We start from the raw sequence: 23652 nt of genomic DNA, 5'->3' as shown, positions 1-23652 counted from the left end.
CGGAAAGGCATCTTTAAAAAGACGTTCCGTGTGTGCCGCTCTTTCAGAAAGAAAATATACTCTTTTAGAATATACTTTTTTAAATGTTCTGCCGAAGCGCACAGGGGCGTTCTCTGCAAACCACAGATGCAGAGGGGGAGAAGCCACTGAAATGCGGCGTAAGATCCAGCAGAGAGAGGTGAATGAACTCGGCGGATGAATTCAGCTCAATGAATAGAACCCCTCGGCTCCGAAGAGAAAATCTGAATGAGTGGTTGCATACCAGCTCCTTTTATACCCGTATGTCCGGGGGAGTGGCATGCAAATTCCACTCGCCAATTCTCATTGGCCTTTTTTCAAAAGATCAGAGGTGTTTCGGGCTCCCAAGAGTGACCCCTAGTGTCACTACATCGACACAATGTCGAGTGAGTGACAGATAGGGAACCACAAGTACACCTCCAGTTCAGTACGCCTCCTATCAGAAGCTAACTGAATAATTGTCTAAAGGCTTCACACCATTTTCTGGAATTTTCCAAGCTACTTAAAGGCACAGTTAACTTAGTGTATGTAAATTTCTGACCCACTTGAATTGTGATATAGTCAATTAAAAGTGAAAACAATTATTTTTAAAAAATTGATGGAAAACTTACTTGTGTCATGCACAACATAGATGTCCTAAATTACTTGCCAAAACTATAGTTTGCTAATATTAAATCTATGAAGTGGTTAAAAAATGAGTTTTAATGACTTCAACCTAAGTGTAGGTAAACTTCTGACTTCAACTGTATATCCAAATGCATATCTTGTGATAAAATATAAAATTATATACAACAATCCATCAGACTACACAGTAGGTGGCAACAGCCATCTACCTGCTGTTACTGGCATGACATGATTTTCAAGTCATGTTATTTATATTTTGTTCACCAGATGGCAGCAATCTGCCTCCAATTTATGTCACATTCTCATATTTTCTTCATATTTCAACTCATAGAAGAGTAGGGTCTGAATTTTGAATTATTATGTTTTTAAATCTGCTTATTTGTATATGCATATTAATGGTAAAATTGAGAAATTTACATGTAAATAAGATCAAAATAGCATAAAATCCCAAAAGAAATGAATAATTGTATTGTTCTTACTCCAGGGAAGAAGAAATGGTATCATTATCATAAAAAAAATAATAATAATAATAATAAAAAAATAAATAAAAAAAGGGTAACACATCTGACCCCTTCCAGTAAAAATGACACGAATACCAAAGGGAGGTGCCATTTTTCAATACCATAGGAGGGTTAAGATACTTCTCTTTTTCTAAGTCATTAATCAAACAAGCAAAATTATGACTTTGAGCATGTTACAGTAACTCTTTTGTACAGAGGGTCAGATTGCATGGTTTCCATTGAAGCATTCAAGATGCTCTTTGGAACATTCTCAAATAAACTTGATAACATTATCATTAGGTTTTATTCATGTCAGCTCCAGTGCATGCTGTCATTGAAGCAAAAGAGATGCATACTAAACACATAGAAATAGTAAAATTCATCTTAATTTTTGAATTCATCTTTCAACTCAAATTGTTATAATGATAATATACTTTGTAATGAAAAATATCTGAAAATACTTTTTAATAACTATAACTATTTACCCATTAAAAACTATTAGAATGCAAGATAAAAGCTTATATATTTTATTATATAAGAACAAAAATCTTAATAAACAAGTCAACCACACTAATCGATTAGGTTGTTGAACTATAAACAGTATAAGATCATTTCAGACACAAAGCTGTAGATAGTGTACCTGCTGTCCCATGAGTCCAGAATATGACAGTGTGTTTGGCAATGACACCTGCAGCTGTGCAGCATGAGCATCATCACCATCCTCCTGAGGGTGTTCTGGATCAGAGGGCGAGTTAGTGACTGTGACCTCTAACATTACTGATCTCTGATCCGATAGAGAGAAAATGGCCACATCCCACTCATCTCTTAACATCAGCAGAGCAGGAATATAAAGAAGAAATTAAAACAATGAGAGACTCATGAACAATGAGTAGAGCTATTTACACAAAAGCACAATATAGAAATGTCAGAGTTGGATGAAAATTTCACTTGAAACACTCCTGAGACTTTCTGAGACTTTCCTCTGTAGGAAATCAGATACGTCAGCCCTGTCTGCAACTGTGACACAAGACTTACCCATAATGCAAGCATACAGTGATTGAGACATTCCATGAAAAGAATACACAATAGGGCCTGATCAGGGGCATCATGAACATAATTTTTTTGAAGGGACACCAGGGTCAACTAAACCCAACCCACCACCACCACCATTTATGCAAAGTTCATATTGCTGCAACAAGCAGTATAAAATCACAGAAAACGGTATAAAACACCTGTTTTAATCAGTAGTTGTATCAGTAATGGTTGCATTCGATTGCATTTTTACATCTTCAGTTTTACATCGCTTTCTTGTGCTCTTGCCACTTCTTTTGTGCACATATTTTCCATACACAACATAAGAGGCAGTGCAAAATGTGTCTCAGCTCAATAGAGAGTGAGCTGAAGCCTATCTCTAAAGAAGGTGAACATGTAGCCTTCCCCTAAAAGAGGCCGTTCATACCAGAGTGATACTGTATATATTAACCTTTCCATTAAGGGGCAATATTTGGACCCCGGAGTTGTTTTTCATGGGCATTTTTTACATTTTAAGAGGGCATTGTTGGGCCATCATCTGGCATAGCAGTTCTAATTCATGTTTCACCTTTGTGGTTTTAATAAACTATTATTGTCACATACAACAGTGCATCATGAGTTATTAGGCTTTATAATGAATATATTAATTAATTACATTTCAACAACACAACGGTTAGGGATGTGTAAAATGGCATAATTTCAAAATCGACTAGTACCTACAACAGGTTATGTCGATGATTAGTCAAAGCCCTGTATAATTAGGTTGGAGTAATTTCCACAAGACACCAATCACACGCGTTTCTTAGACACTAAGCACAGCCCTTCAATAGGATAACAGACATTCAAAAAATAAATATGCTTAATAACTATAACCTTTGTTTGCACAAAACTGTCAGTCATAAAAATCCGAGCAGAAAACCTAGTATGACGAGGAGGAATCTATGAACGCCCGGCCCCCAATTGGGCTAATCAGCCGAGGAGAGGGATAAATGCAGCGGAAGTGGCAGTTAGGTAGAGAGAGAGCCACATGCAGCTGCCATGTGTGTTTGTGTTGTGTGTCTTTTTGTTTAAATTAAATATTATTTTGATGGTTCAGTTGGTTCCTGCCACCTCCTTTCCCATCCTTAACCTTTGTTACACCTACACTTAAAAAAATCTAAATATAGAAATAAAATGATACATAAAATATATCAAATATCAACTTTAGAACAATCAAACCAAACATTAATCTACCAAAGTTAGCCTAACTTACACTTAGATGATAGTGTAAGACTCTAAATTCCAGGTCGAACGTCTGTGTTTCAAAATACTACGATAATAAATGAATGGCTCATATGTAGGCTATACAAAAATAAATAAATAATCTGTCAATGCATTTAAAATAAATAAAGAACTGAACGGGGCATCGAATTTTAAACTTTGGCCTCACCACGTTAAAATAAAATGTTTTAAATACCATCTTTTTATAATCCGCCGAGAGACTTTTTTTTATTATTCATGAGAAAATCAAAAAGAAAATAACAAGGTTCCACCCAAAAATGCTCACAGTAAATAATAAAAATATTCGAGAGAGTCGTTGCACCATTTACATGATTGGACGAATACTGTGGAAATTTCGCCAAGCAAACCGTATCTGTTTGTCTTTCATCTTCTGAAACACGGAATACTGTCTCTTCATCGCGCCAGTTATCGCAATTGCAATCACATTTTGACACATTACAGTTTTAAACAGCGTGGGTTGTCTCGTCTCGATCCGCTCAGCTGCCGCCACCTTTCTCAATGGATACAAAATCTGCTGCTAAAAGAAACCATGTAAAACTTCCTTTCATTACTTTAAACGTCTCGGTTACTGTCGTAACCTCCGTTCCCTGATGGAGGGAATGAGATGTTGTGTCGATGTAGTGACACTAGGGGTCGCCCTTGGGAGCCCCAAACACCTCAGATCTTTGAGAAAAGGCCAATGAGAATTGGCGAGTGGAATTTGCATGCCACTCCCCCAGACATACGGGTATAAAAGGAGCTGGCTCGCAACCACTCATTCAGGTTTTGTGCTGAGGAGCCGAGACAGGGTCCCGACCATGTCAGTGGGTAGTACAGCGTTGTGGCAGGGGGGACACAACGTCTCATTCCCTCCATCAGGGAACAGAGGTTACGACAGTAACTGAGATGTTCCCCTTCTGTCACCCACTCGACGTTGTGTCGATGTAGTGACACTAAGGGTCCCTATACAAAAAGCCACAACTAGCTGAACCGTGTTACGTGGACGTCCGGTGCAGGTGCAAGCAAGCTGCTGCGTGCGTAGTAGCAGGTGCACCGGTCTGCACGTAGCCTCCCCCAGTGCCCCAAAAAATGCAGTATAGTTTCCCACATCCCATATCTAGTATGGAAGCAGGCCGCGCCAGCCGTGGCCTTTTCTCTCTATGTTTTCTCTCCACAGAGTATTCAGTTATTCGGCTGGGGCCATTTTAACGCTCAATATATGCGCCGGGGAAGGTGTTCTTTTCCTATCCTATTCTTTCAGGGGGAAAAGACCCTGCGGAGACCACATCTTGCCCGGAGGGGAGGTAACATGTGGCAAGCATGTCATGTGGGCTCAGAGCTGGAAGAGGCTCTGAAAGGGGAGGAGCTCTACAAACAAGGTGACCGGGACAGAGAAGGCTCTGTTGAAGAGAGATGCAGGTCAGCCAACAGGGAGAGCGTACTGCGGAAAATACATCACAGGGGGTTACTGGAGTAACCGGCACCTGTGGAGCACCTACCTCAGTAAGGGCATATTAGCACACAAACTAGTTCCAGCTGTGAATTCCTCCACTGAATTCATGAGCCACAGGGCTAGGGAGGAAGGACATCTAGGGTTCACGGGTTCTCGCATGGGAAAAGAAGCGCACATCTTCACCTCTTTGGAGGGGAAAGGTGCTATATGCAAGCGATACACCCGGCCAGCTGTCCGTATTCCTGAACTTACCTGTTCATACCTAACAGAACATGGGACTAAACCGGCTCAACCCAGAGATTGTAAAATCTCATGAAGGTCGCCCTGCAGATGTCTGCTAGAGAGGTGCCATGGGCCAGTGCCCACGAGGATGCCAGACTCCTTGTGGAGTGTGCTCGTATTTCCGAAGGGGCAGGCATGGCCTGGGCCTGGTATGCCATAGCGATGGCATCCACGATCCAGTGGGAAAGCCTCTGTTTGGAGACAGTATTCCCTTTCTGCTGTCCGCCAAAGCAGACCAAGAGCTGCTCAGAGCATCTAAAGCTCTGCATGCAATCCAAGTAGATGTGCAAAGTACGCACCGGACACAGCAACGACAGGGCTGGGTCTGCCTCCTCCTGGGGCAGCACTTGCAGGTTCACCACCTGATCCCTGAAGGGGGTTGTGGGAACCTTGGGCACATAGCCCGGCCGGGGTCTCAGGATTACGTGAGAATCACCCGGACCGAACTCCAGGCAGGTATCGCTGACAGAGAACAATTGCAGGTCCCCGACCCTCTTGATGGAGGTGAGCGCAATCTTCAAGGAGAGGGCTTTCAACTCAACTGATTCTAGTGGCTCAAAGGGGGACAGGCATGGCCTAGGAGGATTCAGCCTCCGGGCACCTCTGAGGAACCTGATGATCAGGTCGTGCTTCCCTAAGGACTTACCGTCCACTGTATCATGGCGTGCTGCTATGGCGGCCACATACATCTTCAAGGTGGAGGGGGACAGCTGTTCCTCCAGCCTCTCCTGCAGGAAGGAAAGCACTGACCGACTGCATATCTCTGAGGGTCTTCAGCTCGGGAAGAACACCAATTCGCGAACCGACGCCATTTCAGGGTATAAATCTGGCTCATGGAGGGAGCTCTGGCCTGAGTGATCGTGTCTACCACTGCTGGTGGTAGGCCACTTAGGTCTTCTGCCGTCCCGCCAAGGGCCAGACATGGAGGTTACAGAGATCTGGGCGTGGGTGCCAGATGGTGCCCTGTCCCTGAGAAAGAAGGTCTTTCCTCAGGGGAATTCACCAGGGAGGGGCTGTCGCGAGAAGCGTGAGGTCTGAGAACCAAGTCTGGGTGGGCCAATACGGGGCCATGAGGGTGACCTGCTCCTCGTCCTTCCTGACCTTGCACAGGGTCTGTGCAAGTAGGCTCACTGGGGGGAATGCATACTTGCGCAGCCCTTGGGGCCAGCTGTGTGCCAGCGCATCGGAGAATACCAGAGCGGGCAGTGGGAGGTTTCTCAGGAGGCAAATAAGTCTACTTGTGCTTTGCCGAACGACTCCAAATCAGCTGGACCACCTGGGGGTGGAGTCTCCACTCTCCCCTGAGCATCACCTGCCACGACAATGCATCTGCTGTGGTGTTGAGGATGCCCGGGATGTGAGTGGCCCGCAGCGACCTCTGACTCCATAGTAGGAGACGGCGGGCGAGTTGTGACATGTGACATGAGCGTAAGCCGCCTTGGCAATTTATATACATTACTGTCGCTGTGTTGTCCATCCGGACCAACACATGCTTGCCCCGGATCAATGGCAAAAGCCTCCGAATGGCGAGAAATACTGCCAGCAACTCGAGGCAGTTGATGTGCCAACACAGTTGCGGTCCTGTCCAGGAGCTGTGGCTGTGTGCCCATTGCACACGGCGCCCCAGCCTCGCTTGGAGGCGTCTGTTGTAATGACGACGCGCCTGGACACTTGCTGTAGGGGAACTCCTGCCCGTACAAATGCAAGCTCTGTCCAAGGGCTGAACAAGTGGCGGCAGATCGGCGTGATGGCCACGCGATGTGTGCCACGGCGCCATGCCCATCTCGGGACTCGAGTCTGAAGCCAGTGCTGAGGCGGTCTCATATGCATCAACCCTAGTATGGATGTGATATGCCCCAGGAGCCTCTGAAAGTGTTTCAGTGGAACCGCTGTTCTCTGCTTGAATGACTTCAGGCAGTTCAGCACCAACCGTGTGCACTCGCTCGTTAGGCGCACTATCATTGAGACTGAGTCTAACTCCATGCCGAGAAAAGAGATGCTCTGAACTGGGGAGCTTGCTCTTTTCCCAGTTGACCCGAAGCCCTAGCCGGCTGAGGTGCCTGAGCATGAGGTCCCTGTGTGTGCATAGCAACTCTAGAGAGTGAGCTAGAATCAGCCAGTCGTCGAGGTAGTTGAGTATGCGGACACCCACTTCCCTTAACGGGGCAAGAGCTGCCTCTGTAGCTTTCGTGAAGATGCGAGGGGACAGGGACAGGCTGAAGGGGAGGACCTTGTACTGATACGCCCGGCCATCGAAAGTAAACCGTAGGAAGGGTCTGTGTCAAGGTAAAACTGAGACATGAAAGTACGTGTCCTTCAGGTCTAACGCCGCGAACCAATCTTGATGCCGCACACACGGCAAATGTGCTTTGGCACAATCAGAAAAAGAATCAGCATCTTGAACAGGAGTCTGTGCAAGGCCCAGTTCAGGATTCGCAGGTCCAAGATTGGCCACAACCAACCACCTAAGGGCTGTAAAACCTTTTCTTCATCTCGGCTGGAAGGACAGGCTCTGTCGCGCCCTTGCGCAGAAGGGTTGCGATCTCTGCACGCAGGGTGGCAGCGTTCTCGCCCCTCACCGAAGTGAAGTGGACGCCGCTGAACTGAATCGCATAGCTAAGTCGGATGGTCCTGGCCAACCACCGCGACGGGTTGGAAAGCGCTAGCCACGCGTCCAAGCTCCAGGTGAGGGGCACTAAGGGGACAATCGCGTTAAATGTACCTGTGGGTGGGGCCTCGTGCCGGGAGGGAGCAGGGGATGCCACGTCGAGGAGCCTCGCTTCGTCTCGAACTCGTGGCTGCGCTGAGGGGACCCTCAAAGCACTTACCTTGCTACATGTACCCGGTGTCGGGGGGGTCGGCTACGGGGGAGGAGGGACTTTTTAACCATCCTCATAGTCCATCACAACCACCTGGCCGTGGGTGTGAGTGTGGTTGGACTGGACGCACCTTCACGGCGTCTAAGTCGCAGGTGATCAGTGCTTGGTTGCCGTGATAACGGCGGTCGTAAACACTGGCTATGTGACCCAGGGAGTGAGGAAACTGCTCTTTTGAGAATGTGGGTACCGCAGTCCGTTCGGGGTGCGGTGAACATAAAAGAAAAGGAAACCAAGGATTTACCTCCTTGCCCTCCACCTGGGGATTGGTCTGTATACCAGCTCGGGGTTTGCAGCAGACATCTCGCTCCCTGGGTTGTCCATCTCAGGGGCGCTTGGGAGCCTTCCAGGTCCTCGTGCCGGCCCATGAGGCGGGGGGCATCAGCTTCCTATGGGGGCTCTATGCTGGGGCCGAGAACTGGGCTTTCGCCACCGCAGGGGGACACCCTCAGCGAGCAGACGGGATATGGGATCTTGAGCCGCGCCGGGGCAAGATGTGTTGTATAGCCTCCGTCTGCTTCCTCACCGCCGAGAACTGCTGGGCGAAGTCCTCGACGGTGTCGCCGAATCTCAACCAGATTCAGCCACAGGTGGCATTCCTGGACCACGAGGGTGGACATCGCCTGTCCGAGTGCTCGCTCCGTGACCTTCGTCACCCAGAGGGCGAGGTCGGTCACCGAGCGCAGCTCCTGCCTGGTGTACTTGCAGGAGGGCCATGGCATGCAGGGCAGAGGCGGCCTGACCACCGGAGCTGTAGGCTTTGGCTGTCAGAGACGACGTCGTCCTACAGTGGGCACAGGTGCACCGCAACCGCCTTATCCACCTGAGGGATCTCCGTATACCCGTGGGCCGCCCCGCCATCAAGGGTAGAGAGAGAGCGGACGAGCTGGGAGGTCGGTTTCGGGCAAAAAAAGGTGCCCTCCACGACCTCGTCAGCTCGTCGTGCACTTCCGGGAAGAAAGGGACCGTGGGGGTGGCGTGCCTGTGAGTGGCGCCCCGAACCCAAGAACCAATCATCTAGCCGTGAGGGCTCAGGGGAGAGTGGAAGGTTCCACTCCAACCCAACACACGCAGCGGCCCAGGCAAGCATGGCGGTCATCTCGCCATCAGCCTCAGACTGGGCGGGCCGACCCGAAGGTGGCAGCCCAGTCGAGTCCTCGGCATCTGACATCGCCAGTACGCTCTCCGATGCAGCGATCGAGCACTCATCCAGCTCTGGAGCTCCGAAAGGGACACTAAGCTGGCCCTGGGGCGAGCTGGTCTCCTCTAGGAACTCGCTGGGGGCAAAGGAGCGTGCTAGGGAATGGGAGGTCTGCAGGGATTTACCCGGTGGAGCCGCACCTACTGAAGCCCCCAAATCGCCTCCAGCGCTAGCCGGGCTGGCCTCATACCCAGAGGTAAAAGGCGAGGCACGGGGGGCAGCTAGAGTGGCTTTCCCCGGAAGAAGGAAAGCTGCGACCGCAACATTGCCATGGTCATATTCTCGCAATGAGAACATGAACCATCCACGAACGCTGCCTCAGTGTGATCGCTGCCCAGACACGTGAGGCAGCGCCCGTGGCGATCGGAAGTGGAGAGATAGCGACCGCATCCAGGAATCACACAAAGATGGAAAGGCATCTTTATAAAGACGTATCTTTAAAAATACGTTCAACGTCAATGTGTGTGCTATAATAGAGAAAATATACTCTTTAGCAGGAATATACATCCTTTTAGCACTGTCGAAGCGCCCAGGGGCGAAATCTGCACTCGTCGTACAGAAGGAGATAAAGCCGCTGGAAATCCGCCATATATCCAACAGCATACGCTTCTTAAGAGGTGAATGGAACAGCAGTAGTATTCAGCTCGCTGATAGTACAACCGCTTGGCTCCGAAGAAAAATCTGAATGAGTGGTTGCGAGCCAGCTCCTTTTATACCCGTATGTCCGGGGGAGTGGCATGCAAATTCCATTTCTTAAAGATCTGAGGTGTTTGGGGCTCCCAAGTGCGACCCCTAGTGTCACCACATCGACACAACGTCGAGTGAGTGACAGAAGGGGAACTAACAGTTTTTATAATGACTGGAAAGGAGAGGAACTGCTGCTTTCTTTACACATGAAGAAACGAGAGTGTTACGCTGCAAAACCAGTCAAACGCATTTCAGCACCAAAGGAAATGAACAGTGACCGATCAAAAAAAAAAAAAACATATCGACATAATCTATATTAGACTATGAAAAAAAAGATTGAGTGTTCCACTGAAACAGACACAGTTAGGAAATGTTAACTGCACATAAGTTGATTTAATTAATTAGCATAACATCATGCTTTCCCATATGTGCTCGACCTTCCCCGAGAGCGTGATCCCAGGCAGCCACAGGACATCGCCTTTAGCGGAACATGTGACTCAATTGGACTGAGAAAAAACTACATTTAGAACGTGAATAAATATTTCTGCCACATACACATTCTTTTTACATGCAATAATCATTCAATTTAATTATCAATGGTAAAAATATGTTTTTGGAAGTTCAAATAATCCATTTAAAATCCTCTTTGCTGAAGATATCTGAGGGGACACATTCCCTCCTTACTCTGAATGGGCATGATGCCTCTGGGCCTGATACTCTTGAAAAAGAATGGTTAGTGAAAGGAGGTGCTTAACCTTCAGAAAATGTTGACTGTCAACATTAGGGGGTCAAACCAAATATTATAAGAGCTGTTTAATTTCATATTTATTTTCTATGAGGTTTGCAATTTTTGCAACTCTTTTTACCAACATTTTGGACATGTCTAAATACAATTTAAAAGAATAGTTAACCCCAAAATGATCATTCTCTCTCATCATTTACCCTTATGCTGTCTCATATTCATATGACTTTCTTTCTTCTGCAGAACACAAATGAAAATATTTTGATGGAGATACAGTATGATGTGAAAATACAATGCAAGTCAATGGGTCCACACTTTCAAGCTACAGTGGTTTAATCCATATCTTCTGGAGTTATAAAATCGGTTTTGGGTGAGAACAGACCAAAATGTAACTCTTTTTTCACAATAAATTTTGATAATGCAGTCTCCTAGGCATGACCATGATTTAAAGCTCAATTACACTTTCTTGTGCTTGAGGCATGCACAGAACATGTGTACAGCGTTCAGTGCATGCATTAAGCTTCAAATTACGATCGCACCAAGGAGTGCCAGTGTTCAGCCACTTCTGTTGATTATGTTTTTATTGTCTTTGTGGCTGAATTCTGACACTCATGTTTAGTGTATTGTCTAGTTTGTGTGAGAATGCATTGCTCGCCCTTTTGGCGTTGTCATGCGTTCTCTTGTTTATTGGCACGAGTGCCTTTTTCTTATGTCATCCTTGTGGCATGCACTTGTATCAATTGCTTGTGTCTCTCGCAACCTCGGATGCGCTTCGCGGTGCGCTCGCTTTGTGCTGCGTGTCCGGGTCGCGGTCCGTTGTCATGTGCTGGGGTTTGGCCGCTTCTGTCTTGGTGCCTGTTTATTTGTGGCCGATTCCTCGCACAAATGTCCCGTCTCATCTGTCGATTGGCATGAGCACATGTTGCCTTGTAGTCTCTGGTGATATGCGTTCATGTCATTCGTGTGTTTGTGTCTCTGAGGCTTTGTTTTGTTTCCGTATTGCCACGTGTCTCTCAGTCTTGCATCATATCCTGCCTCCTTGTCTGCTTATTATTAGTTCATTTGTTTCACCTGCCCCTTGTTAACCTGTTTGATTTCTTTCCCTATATTAGCTCCTCGTGTATGCTGCCCTATGGTAGATTGTTTAATTTGTTGCGTCAACGAGCCTGTCCTGTTCCCTGAGGCAGTTGATGGGCCTGTTCTGTTCCCTGTGGCCATCAACAAGCCTGTCCATTTCCCTGTTGTCATCATGTCTGTCCAGTTCCCGGAGGCTGTTGACGAGCCTGTCCTGTTCCCTGTGGTCATCAAGTCGGTCCAGTTCCCAAGGCCGTTTACGAGCCTGTCCAGTTCCCTGAGGCTGTCGACGAGCCTGTCCTGTTTCCTGTGGTCATTGACGAGCCTGTCCTGTTCCCTGTGGTCGGTGACGAGCCTGTCCAGTCCTCTGTGGCCATTACCCTACCTGCCCTGCCGATTGTGTCTGCCCTGGACAGCCCTGTCTGTACAGTCAGCCTCCTCCCTGGCCGCTGGACTCAGACCCTTTCCTAAAACTTGACCCACTCCAGAAGCTTCTGCCCTGGGCACTTCGTCCGGACCTGCCCTTAAAAATTCCACCTTATCCACCTGAACCTAACACATTCCTGAAGCTTCTTCCATGAGCGCTTCATCCGGACCTGGCCTTAAAACTTCCACCTTGGCCACCTGACTCTGTCCCTAGTCCGGAGCCCCCTTCCTTGTTTCCCCCACCCTCCTTCCCTGGGTCTGTCCTGCTGGCATTGCACTGGCCGGTCCCACCGGTTCCACCCTGGTCTGTCCCGCCGGCAGTGTCATAGACTGTCCTGCCAGCTCTTCCCTGGTTTCCTTCCTTTCCCTCCCTTTCTTTTGTTCTATCAGTTCTGTGTTAGTACCTGTTCTGTTTGTCTTGTCTTGGATGCCTTTCTGTGTGCGAATTCATGGCTCGCCCTTTTGCCGTTGTCATGCGTTCTTGTTGTTTATTGGCACGAGTTCATTGCTCTTATGTCATCCTTGCAGCATGCATTCATGTCAATTGTGTGTGTCTGTCTCTCGCGACCTCGGGAGCGCTTCACATTGCGCCTGCTTTGCGCTGCACGACCGGGTCCCGGCCCGTTGTCATGTTGTGCTGGCCTCTTGGTCTTGGTGCCTGTTTATTTGTGGTAGAACCCTCGCACAAATGTCCTGTCTCATTTGGCATGAGCGCATATTGCCTTGTAGTCTCTGGCGATATGCGCTCATGTCAGCCATGTGTTTGTGTCTGTGAAAGCATGTGACTTTTTTTGTTTACATACTGCCTTATGTCTCTCAGTCTTGTGTCATATCCCACCTCCTTGTCTGCTCGTTATTAGTTCATTTATTTCACCTGCCTGTCTGATTTCTTTCCCTATATTAGCTCATTGTGTATGCTGTCCTGTGGTAGATTGTTTCATTTGTTCCTGTCGTCGTGTGCTCGTGTTTGCTTTCTGCCTTCCCTGTCGGTTCAGTACTTCTTGTATTTATTTTAGTTTGGTTTTGTTTGTTTTCTTTTTCTCCATCTAGAGTTTTTGTTATGTATGTTTTCTGTTTATTAAAATAAATCTCATTAACTACGTTTCCATCCAAGGAAAAAAGTTTTAACGCATCAAAATAAAGCTGATGGAAACGAAAATTATCAACAAAAAAGTGTCAACAAAAAAAAATTATCAACAAAAAAATATTTTTTCCGTTTAACTCTAGCGCATAAACTCTGTCGATACCTCAAATGTCATAAAAATAAATGGTTTGGAAACACTTTTTGTCAAGAAAATTGGCATTAACGCAAAAATATAGTGTCACATGACAAAATTTGTCCCAGTCGTTAGCCTGTGTTAATCATGATGACAAGGTATACATCCTTGAAAGCCAATTTATTGTACATGATTATGGATTGAACTTAACGGCATATAGATCCGATGCTGCAATCATATCACTTCCAGGAGTGCCAACACAAATATCTCGTATCATGCACATCGACAAGTGCATGGAGAACAAATGAATGGCCACTGTTTGCGATTAATTTAATCATGGTAGACATCCATTTATTTATTAAAGTTGCTTTTATACACCATCCAAAATAATAGACGGCAGTCACGGAATTAGCCCACAATACAAAAAAAACATACCATTTCTATGCACAAAGATGTTTTAAATTAAAAATAAATACACAATACTAGGAGAAAAGCATAAGTGTGCTTTTTTGGAACACTTACATTCTATTAAATTATTGTTTAGCTTTTGAATTAAATTAAATAAATTACCAAACGAAAAAAGCATTAAATTAAAAAAATAAATTACCAAATGAAAATATATATATTTTTAGACCTATATATACCTTTTCTTTACACAAATTTAAATTAGCCTTTCCCTGTTCTGTACATGAAAAAAGTTGGCTGAATGACATTCTCAGAATGTTCTACACTTTTTTCAAGACTATAAACTATCAGAACTATTTGTCCAGTGCTGAGATCACATTCAGAAAATTAGCTTTTGAACATTTTAAAATGTTTAAATATTTTAAATCTAACCCTCTTTACCTCGGATCGCATTTGCTGAGCTTCTTCAGAAATTAATTTGAGATGATAATCGAGTTCAGTTGGTCGTTAAAAGTTGCTGGACAAATATGTGGGATATAATGCAGTTGTAATGGCAATGCTTCATATTAGATGATTGTTCAGAATAGCCTATTGAATATCAGGAATGTATCATATGTAAACCCTCATATTACACTGCATCAATTTTTCTTTAATAGCTGTGCACACAGCATATACACATCGATGGATGTCCTTATACTAAGACCGAAAGTTTCCCCCGCTACTTGGTACAGGTTGCCAGCTTGAACAGGGCCATGACGATTTGCTTTTGGGTCAGAACCGGTGGCAACCTGCGATAGGCGCAACATCAGGACCAATATTACAGTTCTATCAGAAGGGCAACTGTTCCCTTTTGATTGCAATTCCTCCTTTTCTGATTGCTTTTATTTGTGAAATTAAAATGACAGTAAGCTGGCTAATTTCAATGAATTGTCTCAATACTCTCTCCATTTTACCAAAACTTTGGATGAAAAAAATTAGGGATATCTGGGAGATGAATTAGCGATAAACACACATTTCTGTATGGAAACAGCTTAAGGGCAGATTTCTTTTGCGATAAACCAAAACTTATGCAACAAAGTGTTTTTTAGGCATGACATCATCACGCACACCATTTTTATCGATAAAAGGCCATTTGAATGGAAACGGGCAGAAGACGGCAAATGTCGCAGTTTTTTTTAACGCATTTTCACTTTGTCCATAGCAAAATAGCGCGAAAGGTGGATGGAAACTAGGCTATTGTTTGCCTATCTGTACTTGGGTCCTTCTCTCAACATCTCGAATCATGACAAGGAGACTGCAAATTCAAGTTATATAGTGAAAAAGGAGTTATATTTTGGTCTGTTTCTTATCCAAAACCAATCATATCTCTTCAGAAGACATGGATTAAACCATTTGAGGCATCTGAATTACCTTTATGCTGCCTTTTTGCCCTTTTTAGAACTTGAAAGTGTTGGACCCCATTGTATGGACAAAAACACCTCATATCTCCATCAAAATATCATTGCTTGTGTTCCACAGGAAAAAAAAAATACAATTATACTGAATGAGTTTGAGATGGCATAAGGTTGAGTAAATGAGAGAATTATTATTTTTGTGTGAACTATTTATTTAATCTGTGATTTTGTTATTTTGTAGCCAGAAACATTATAAAACATACAACATTTATAAAATGTAAAATAATAACAATAATAATAATAATAATAATAGCAAATATATGTGGAAGCAGCAATTATCGGAAACAAGCACAACAACAGCAAATCCAAGTGTACTCTGAATGATCCAAGTAATCTTAAGACACTTCTGAACTAAAACCAGATCATTTAAAATAATAAATGCAAATTTATAATTTTCTGAGGTTTCCAGAGCACTAGGTGGTGCTGTCCCCAAACTTCTTAGGTACCCTCAAAGTATAATGGCAATAACACACTAAATTTCTTTACATTGAGTGTATCTTAATGCTAAGAATGCAGAGAACGGACTTGCGTTCTTATGAAGACCAGTCTTGCCGAGTTACATTGGAATAATGAAATCAAAAGGACAGGAGAGCGTAGAACGCATCTATTTATATCTTTGCGATGTTCCTGTTGCACAATTGCCCATCCCAGCACTTTTTTAGCCAGAGAGAGGCAACTACTGGCATTATCATACACACCAATGACAGCATTATTATCATCACACCAGTGTCATGAACACCCCTTGTTCAGCACCAGTTTTTCACACCTCAGACTTGAAAAGTCAGATGTGAAAAGATGTAAAAATGTGTGTTTAGTACAGCCACAAAAAATAAACATAATACATGTTAACATGACTCTAGTGTGATAAAATCACTTACTAGCCTTGTCTGTTTAAAGTTATCCAGTATTTCAAGTTTGTTGGCTTGACGACGGAGTGCCGGTAAACCCTGTAGGCCTTAATCCCAGTCATTTTTGAGGAAAGAAAACCAAATAGAGAGCTGGCATGATTCTGAGTTTTCAATTTTCATCATATTCTTCTGTTTCTTAACAAGCCATTGTGTTATCCTATCCATGATCATAAGTACGAAGAAGACGCGATGGAATGTGTCAAAAATAAACAAACAACTGCTTTGTGTTTCAAGAGATAGAGTTGTTTGAACGACTAGTTGACTAGTCTTTGTTAAGGTTATAAATGTAAAATTAGGCTCCGTTATGTACATGTGATGTCACTATGAAAGAAAAATAAGAAATAAAAAAGGCTCCAACACAGAGCGGCACAAAACCGCTTATGCGCATCCTGAATGCAGAATGACGTGCTGCAATGTAACCGGAGTGCTTCAGGGAAATCCTCGCTGGGCATTTAAAGTGCAGAACTGCAAGACAATATTATGGGTACACATCTAGTTCATGACATCAAGCAGTTTAAACCTTTTTTACTGAAACTTTTTATTTAAGCAGTGTCAGACAGAATCAGTAAAAGACTTTTACCTTTCTACAGCACCTCACAAATACGGGAATATTACTCACAGCAAAGGATTTCACGTCTGATAGTGATCATCTTGAAATGTATTGCTAATGCAGCACTTTGCTGTAACAACTGTGCATAAAAAGACTAAACCTAAAGAATTAAAGAGACAAAACTTCTTGCAGAAGGTTTTACTGTGCTGATTGTTATTTACTGTTAAACACAGCAAGCTATCATCACACAAAATGATCTCTAAGAAGTTGCATCTCTCAATTAATATGAGAATTGTGTCTCCCATTAAAACCATCACCACTAAAACATTAATGTTAGTAGTCGACCCCACTAATTGATTTGTCAGTTGTTAGATGACTAGTCGATTAGTCAACCACCCTGGCACATCCCTAGTTGTTAAGTCTGCTCTCATTTCTGTTCTACAAATGCTGTTGAACTTGCCAGGAACTGCTGTCTCTTCCACGTGTTATTTTGAATTTTTCCACTGAAATGCAAGCTCATGTATGAGGCATCACAGTGATTGGATGGAAGCGTTCCTTCTCATGAATAATGCAGAGAAACTCTCCGACTCCAATGACGTATCAGAGTACTTTACTACCAATCACAACTCAGAGTTTATATACCTCATATTTTATGACATTGCTTTAAGTTTTTTTTTTTTTTTAAACTTGAAAAACAAAATGGCAAAAAATGTATAATTATAATTTAAAAAAAAAACACGTTACCATTAACAATAAACGTAATGAGTGCTATACTGTTTGAAATTATGTTCAACCTCTACATATCTGTTAATATTTAAAAAAAAATTTTTGGGTTTCATGACCCTATAGGCTATCCCTTAGAAGGGGCTGGCTAGTTTGGGACCACGTGTTGGTTTGTAGTTTAAAATAAAATTATGTCTTCCATAAAATCAAGAAAAAATATTTGGTTGATCATTTTTTTCTCACAATAACTTTGTTAACAGGGTAGTTGTTTTACAACAAGGAATTGAATATCATTTCAACAGATTATGTAAAAATAATAACACTCTTTTAATGGTTGAATATGGTTTATGAGCACTTACCGCAGTAGAGGAGTGAAGGTGTTTGTAATGGGTGCTTTTGTGCCAAACTGATAAGTGAGTTGAAGATTACTCTGACAGATTTTATCCTCACCACAACCTTCCCTTACAAAATTAACCTGAGAAACAGACAGAAAGATTGGAGTAAAAGTAAGGGGGTTAATCTCACAGAAACATGTTTAGGTTATATTGTACTGCAAAATTGGGGGTTAGGGTAATGAATATATATATTTTTATGAATCGTCATAAAATATTGTCACAATGCAAAAAAAATTAAGCAAAATATAATTTCTTGTTTTTTTCTTTTGATTTTGGGGTAAAATGTAGACATGACAGGTTTGAGAGACATTCACCCAGTGTAATCAATGTTACATTGACTACTGTCATGCAACTGTTGAGATTCTCATTATATGGTTACTAAGCACACAGATTGCATCAAAAATGCTGAAATGTAGCACATGTAAAGTATACATACAAAGAATTGCTATTCTGGTGAGTATACACTAAGTACCTCAGAGTAGAGTGTGTTTGAAGGGCTGGGGCTCAGTACAGGGGTCAGCGGGTTGTGATGTCCATTGTACTGGTAATGTCTCGTTCTGCGTATGGTGTGTGTGATCGCAAGAGACACAGGCCGCAGCTTATCACGGATATTTTCCTGGTGAAACAAGAACACAAGTGTGCAAAAACAACTTTCACTACAGCTGCAGAAACAACTGACACTCCAATTGCAGAAACAACTGACAATCCAGCTACACAAAACAACTGACACTCCAACTATAAAAAACAAAACTGACACTCCAACTGCAGAAACAGCTGACAATTGTTAGATCAGCACTGATCGATTAAACGTATCTATCATCGATTAATCAATTTCAGCACAAATACGTTCAGTAATCATGCCAGCAGATAGAGAAAAGACTGTCTATACAGTCATCCGCCACTAGAGAGCGCACTGCTGCTTGCAAGCGGCAATTTATGTCCTGTCAGCAACATAGAATAAAAAACCCAGACGTGTCTCCTTCATTTCCTTGCTTGTAAAGATAAAGTGGGCTAAATGTAAACTCAGAGAGTTTCTATAGATGAACATTACATTTACTGCATACACCGTGATAGTGTGTTAAAGGAATAGTTCACCCAAAAATGAAAATTCTCTCATCATTTACTCATCCTCATGCCATCCCTAATGTTTATGACACACAAAAAAAATATTTTTTAGAAGAATATCTCTGCTCTGTAGGTCCATACAGTGCAAGTGAATGGTGAAAAAAACTTAGAGGGTCTAAAAAGCACAAAAAGAAGGGTTGCAAACTCACACACATTTGGTGTGAGACACTCTTTCAGGCTCTGTCTCACGCTCTAATGCTACACAAATAAATCTAATGCCAAATAAAATGACATCTTAATTCAATTTAAAATAAATACAACATAGCATCAAATATTGCTTGTAGGATTTTTCCATCATGGTGAGACTTACATTTTGCGGCAGCCAAAGCCTATTCACCACCACAGTGCACACCAGCTTTCTCGAGAGATAAGATAACAAGAGCTCTGAGATGGCGCAGAGCAGAACAAGACACAATACTCTGTGAGGTACTAAAGATCTAAAAGCCTCTTGTTCTTTCCTCTTCACCTCAAATCGTTGTTGCATTGCTGCCACAGCTGGTCCAAACAGGCCCTTTGGGTCCACTGGCTGATCACAAAAATGTGTCCTTTATGCTTCTCCACCATCGTGGACAAATTCATCCACAGACCTCTCTGACTAACCACCCCAAGACCCAAAGTCCTTCCTGTGGATTGAAACGCGATGAGCGTAGAATGAGATCCGTCACTGCGTGAATCTCTGTCAATAGCTCTGTGATGTCATTGCCTTGTGACAGAGCTACAGACATATCCTCTTCCAGCTCCGCGATATAGGCCAAAAGCATAGTGACAGCGTTTTTAGCCACCCTGTCTGCGCTGCAGACATATAAAGTTTCTCAAAAATCGAGACTGAGAAGTGTTCTGAATTGTGAGGTAGCTTAAGGGCAGCAGTGGATAAACCAAAAGGCAATCTAGGATCCAGATGGCTCTCCAAAGATGCTTCCATCAGCGGCATGTGAGACCAGCCCCTCTCCTCCATATCCGCCATGTCAAGCGAGGAGAAGCCATACACCGGGACCCTGACAGCGGTCTCTCCCAATACTTCATCAGATCCTCCATGCAATCCTGGAAAGGTGGGAGTGTCTGATGAGCTAACATGGTAGTGATGAGGAATTTCCCATCCAGCCTTGAGCGATTAGCATCGGCAAGCCTCGTGCAGGACTGCATTTCCCGCTGCCGATGGCTGTTCTTCCAGTCCAGTAGGGTTTCCAGGTAAATCCGCTTGAGACACAAACGGGTCCTCCTTGACGCCGACACCATCACCCTCATCCCACAGCCCTCCCAAAGCAGTGATGGAAAACTGTTGACTCCTGGGAGCTGTTCGATCTCCATATTGAGAGCGACAGGGTCCCCAAGCTCATCTGATGGAGTGAGCTGTTCAGCTCAATTCCACCTCAGAGGTGAGGTTTCCATTGCTTGGGTGGACGTAGTCATGTCATCTTCCTGTATAGGATCTCAACATACGCCCTGGCGTGCTCAACACACAGACAAGCTGGACACACAAACTGAATGCCGATCTAGGATCCAGATGGCTTGCCAAAAATTCTTCCATCGGCAGAATGTGAGACCAGCCCCTCTCCTCCATATCTGCCATGTCAAGCGAGGAGAAGCCATACACCGGGACCCTTGATGATAGTGGTCTCTCCCAGTACTTCATCAGATCCTCCATGCAATCCTGGAAAGATGGGAGTGTCTGATGAGCTATTGGAGTAGTGAGGAGGAATTTCCCATCCAGCCTTGAGCATTTATCCAGCCCAATTCCACCTCAGAGATGAGGCTTCCATTGCTTGGGTGGATGTAGTCACGTCATCTCCCTGTAAAGGATCTTGACATACGCCCTGGCTTGCTCAAAACCCAGGCAATCTAGACACATAACGTGCGGATCTCTAGCTGGAATAGAAAATCTGCACACTCCCGGGCAAGGGAGAGATGGCAGCTTGGTCTTGCAAGACTTCTTCAGTGAAGCTATGTTCAACTGGTAAGTCGAACACTTTTTTATTGCTTGGTAAAGTGCTTAATTTTCTCAGTATGACTTAGTTTACTTGGCTTGATGTCCTCAAATGAGTGGTAACTTAGTTTTTAGACAGTTGAATCCAGCCAAGTATATAAACAGTAAGTGCACTGATAAAGGGCTCGCAGTGCATGCCACGAGTGAAGAGATGTAGGATGTCATTTTGGGCCTGTGCAATGGATTATATAGGGAATGGGCAGGGCTTCCCTGTTGCACTGGCCAGCAGCCTGTTAGGCGTGATTACAAAAGGCTTCACGGAAGACCACACAAGAGGTGTGTCCCACAGTGAAATGTCAAATGAGCCGATCCAAAAGAGAACCCTGGTTGTGCCATAGTGTATAAGTGTTTTGAAATTGTGAATTGGGTCAGGGAACTGAAAAACCTGTGGTTGACAAAGAAGGAACTGGAGATCCAGCATCTTGCAGACTCGGGATAACAGAGGTTTCTTTAATACCACGAGAGCAGTTTATGGGCCCAGCCACCACAGTGTAACTCCCCTCCATTCTAAGGATGGTCAAGGATAACGAGTCACTGAAAAAAAGGTGGAAACAGCTTTATGAGGACCTCCTAAACAGGGACTCTACTGCCGAGATAGAGGCTCTTCATCGACTTTCACAGCAACCAGCAGAGGAGGAAATGGCCGCACCACCCAGCCTGAGAGAGGTGCAAGATGCCATTATGAAGCTGAAAAACATCAAGGCCTCCGGTCTGGATGGACGCCACATCATCGTAGAGCTGCAGTACACCGATGATAATGCCCTAGTGTCCCGAGCTTGACCTACAATACGCTGTGGATGCTTTTGCAAAGGTATTCAAGCAACTTGGTCTGGCACTGAACATAAAAAAGACCCAGATCCTTTACCAGCCACCACCAAATGGAAATACTTCTGTTCCATTTCCAGCCAAATATGTTGACAACAACAGACTTGCCAATGTAGATCTGGGTCTAAAGCCAACATTGATGATGAAATACACCATCACCTCAGCTGTACTAATGCTGCATTCTCAAAACTGACAAAAATGTTTTTTGAAAATCGTGACCTGCAGCCCAGAGCTAAGATCCTGGTCTACAAAGCAGCAGTGCTCCCCACCCTAATGTATGGTTCAGAAATGCGGACCACGTACAGCAAGCATATAAAATCTTTAGAAACATACCATCAGAGATGCCTAAGGAAAATCCTCAAGATCAGCTGAGAAAACAGACACACCAACACCAGTGTCATTGTGGAGGCCAACATGCCCACCATCACTGCAATGATTGCACAGTAACAGCTCAGATGGACTGGCCATGTTATCCAAATGACTGACTCACACCTTCCAAAACAAGTCCTGTATTCCCAACTGTTGACAGGACATCGGGCCCCAGGAGATCAAAAGAAAATATATAAAGATAATATCAAAGCAAACCTTAAAATGTACCAAATTGACCTTAATACCTGGGAGCACACAGCTACCAATAGGGAAGTCTGGAGCGAGTCTGTTCGAACAGGTCTTACACTCTTCAATAACAACCTCCTCAGTACTGCTGAAAACAAACACAGACTCAGAAAGGAGAAAGCAACCAAAAAGGCCCAAATTGGAGCTCAAAACACTACACCTTACCGTTGCCCTCACTGCCCCAAAATGTGTGGTTCCAGGATTGGCCTCTTTGCCAAACTAAAGTACCATAAGGACCCAGTAGGAGGACAAACTCGATCTCGAGTGACCGCCGATGATGATGAGATGGTAGATACTAGTTGAGTCAAATGACCCAACCGCCACTAGTTCACAATGTGGTTGAGCTTTGGATTCTCCCTGATGGGAAGTTCCTTTGAAGTCGGATCTGGTCTCGCAAGCTCTAGACATGATCTGGCATCCTCAGCCAGAGCTATGGAGACTGCATGCCTGGACTCCGATCGGGGCCCATCTGACGCAACAGGATTGTTGCAACAGGTGTTAAATACCTTACCACAGGCCAGGCCCCCTTCAACAAGATGGCTGTATGTCGAAAAGTGCAGACTCTTTTCTAATTGGTGCTCCTCCCGGGGTGAGGACTCAAAGCATTGCCCTGACAAAATGATACTCTCTTGCAAGGTCATTTGGATGCAGTACTCACTCCATATCCATTCATGACCTCTGAGGGCTTGTTTATATGCAAACACCCTCTGGTCAACAGATTTATGCATGGCACGAGATGGCTAAGAGCCTTTTTTGTCCCAAAACCATCTTAGTTATGTCCCAAACTATCACAAAAGCACCTCGATAACAGTTTAAAACTCGTATACCAATTTTCTTCACGGTAAGAAATGCACAGTGACACATATATTATGATTCAATAAGTCGCGAGCCATCACATTATAATCTAGCTGCACTAAGCATGAACATCTCCATGCCAGAGTGTGCCGGCTGCAGTTTCAATTTCTCCCCATTAGATCGGGACATTCACACAACTCATAGAAGAGGCGATGACCACACAGAGAAATGCCAGTTTCGGAGTTTGTAGTTATTTACATGATCTGATTCTGTATTATTTGAACTTTAATAAAGTAATAATGCATTAAATATAACTGCATTTAAGATGTAACGTCGGGGTGTTATTTTAAAGATGCTCGACACGCAAGTTTTGCTTCAGCGGAGAGGCAGCTCCGGCTCCGCTTATTCCACAACGAGAGTGCTTCTGTATTTACTTATTTTGTATTTTTGCATTATAATTCCCTCATACTTTGCGATCTAC

General features: G+C 44.1%; 1 protein-coding gene across 3 annotated transcripts in view; it reads right to left on the bottom strand.

The window, feature by feature from the left end:
* The window catches only part of itga7 (integrin, alpha 7), a 191252-nt gene that overhangs the window by 62387 nt on the left and 105213 nt on the right, over positions 1-23652 (bottom strand). For all 3 annotated transcript variants that reach the window (XM_051672272.1, XM_051672273.1, XM_051672274.1), the window contains exons 13-15: positions 18300-18443; positions 17792-17907; positions 1783-1966 (exon numbers count right to left, since the gene is read on the bottom strand). In XM_051672272.1, coding sequence (XP_051528232.1) covers positions 1783-1966; positions 17792-17907; positions 18300-18443 — 444 coding nt within the window. The remainder of the gene's footprint in view (positions 1-1782; positions 1967-17791; positions 17908-18299; positions 18444-23652) is intronic.

The sequence above is a fragment of the Myxocyprinus asiaticus genome, chromosome 35, assembly GCF_019703515.2.
Source record: "Myxocyprinus asiaticus isolate MX2 ecotype Aquarium Trade chromosome 35, UBuf_Myxa_2, whole genome shotgun sequence".
Lineage (NCBI taxonomy): Eukaryota > Metazoa > Chordata > Actinopteri > Cypriniformes > Catostomidae > Myxocyprinus > Myxocyprinus asiaticus.
The sequence above is the reverse complement of the archived record's forward strand: the minus strand, read 5'-3'. Positions and strand labels throughout refer to the sequence as shown.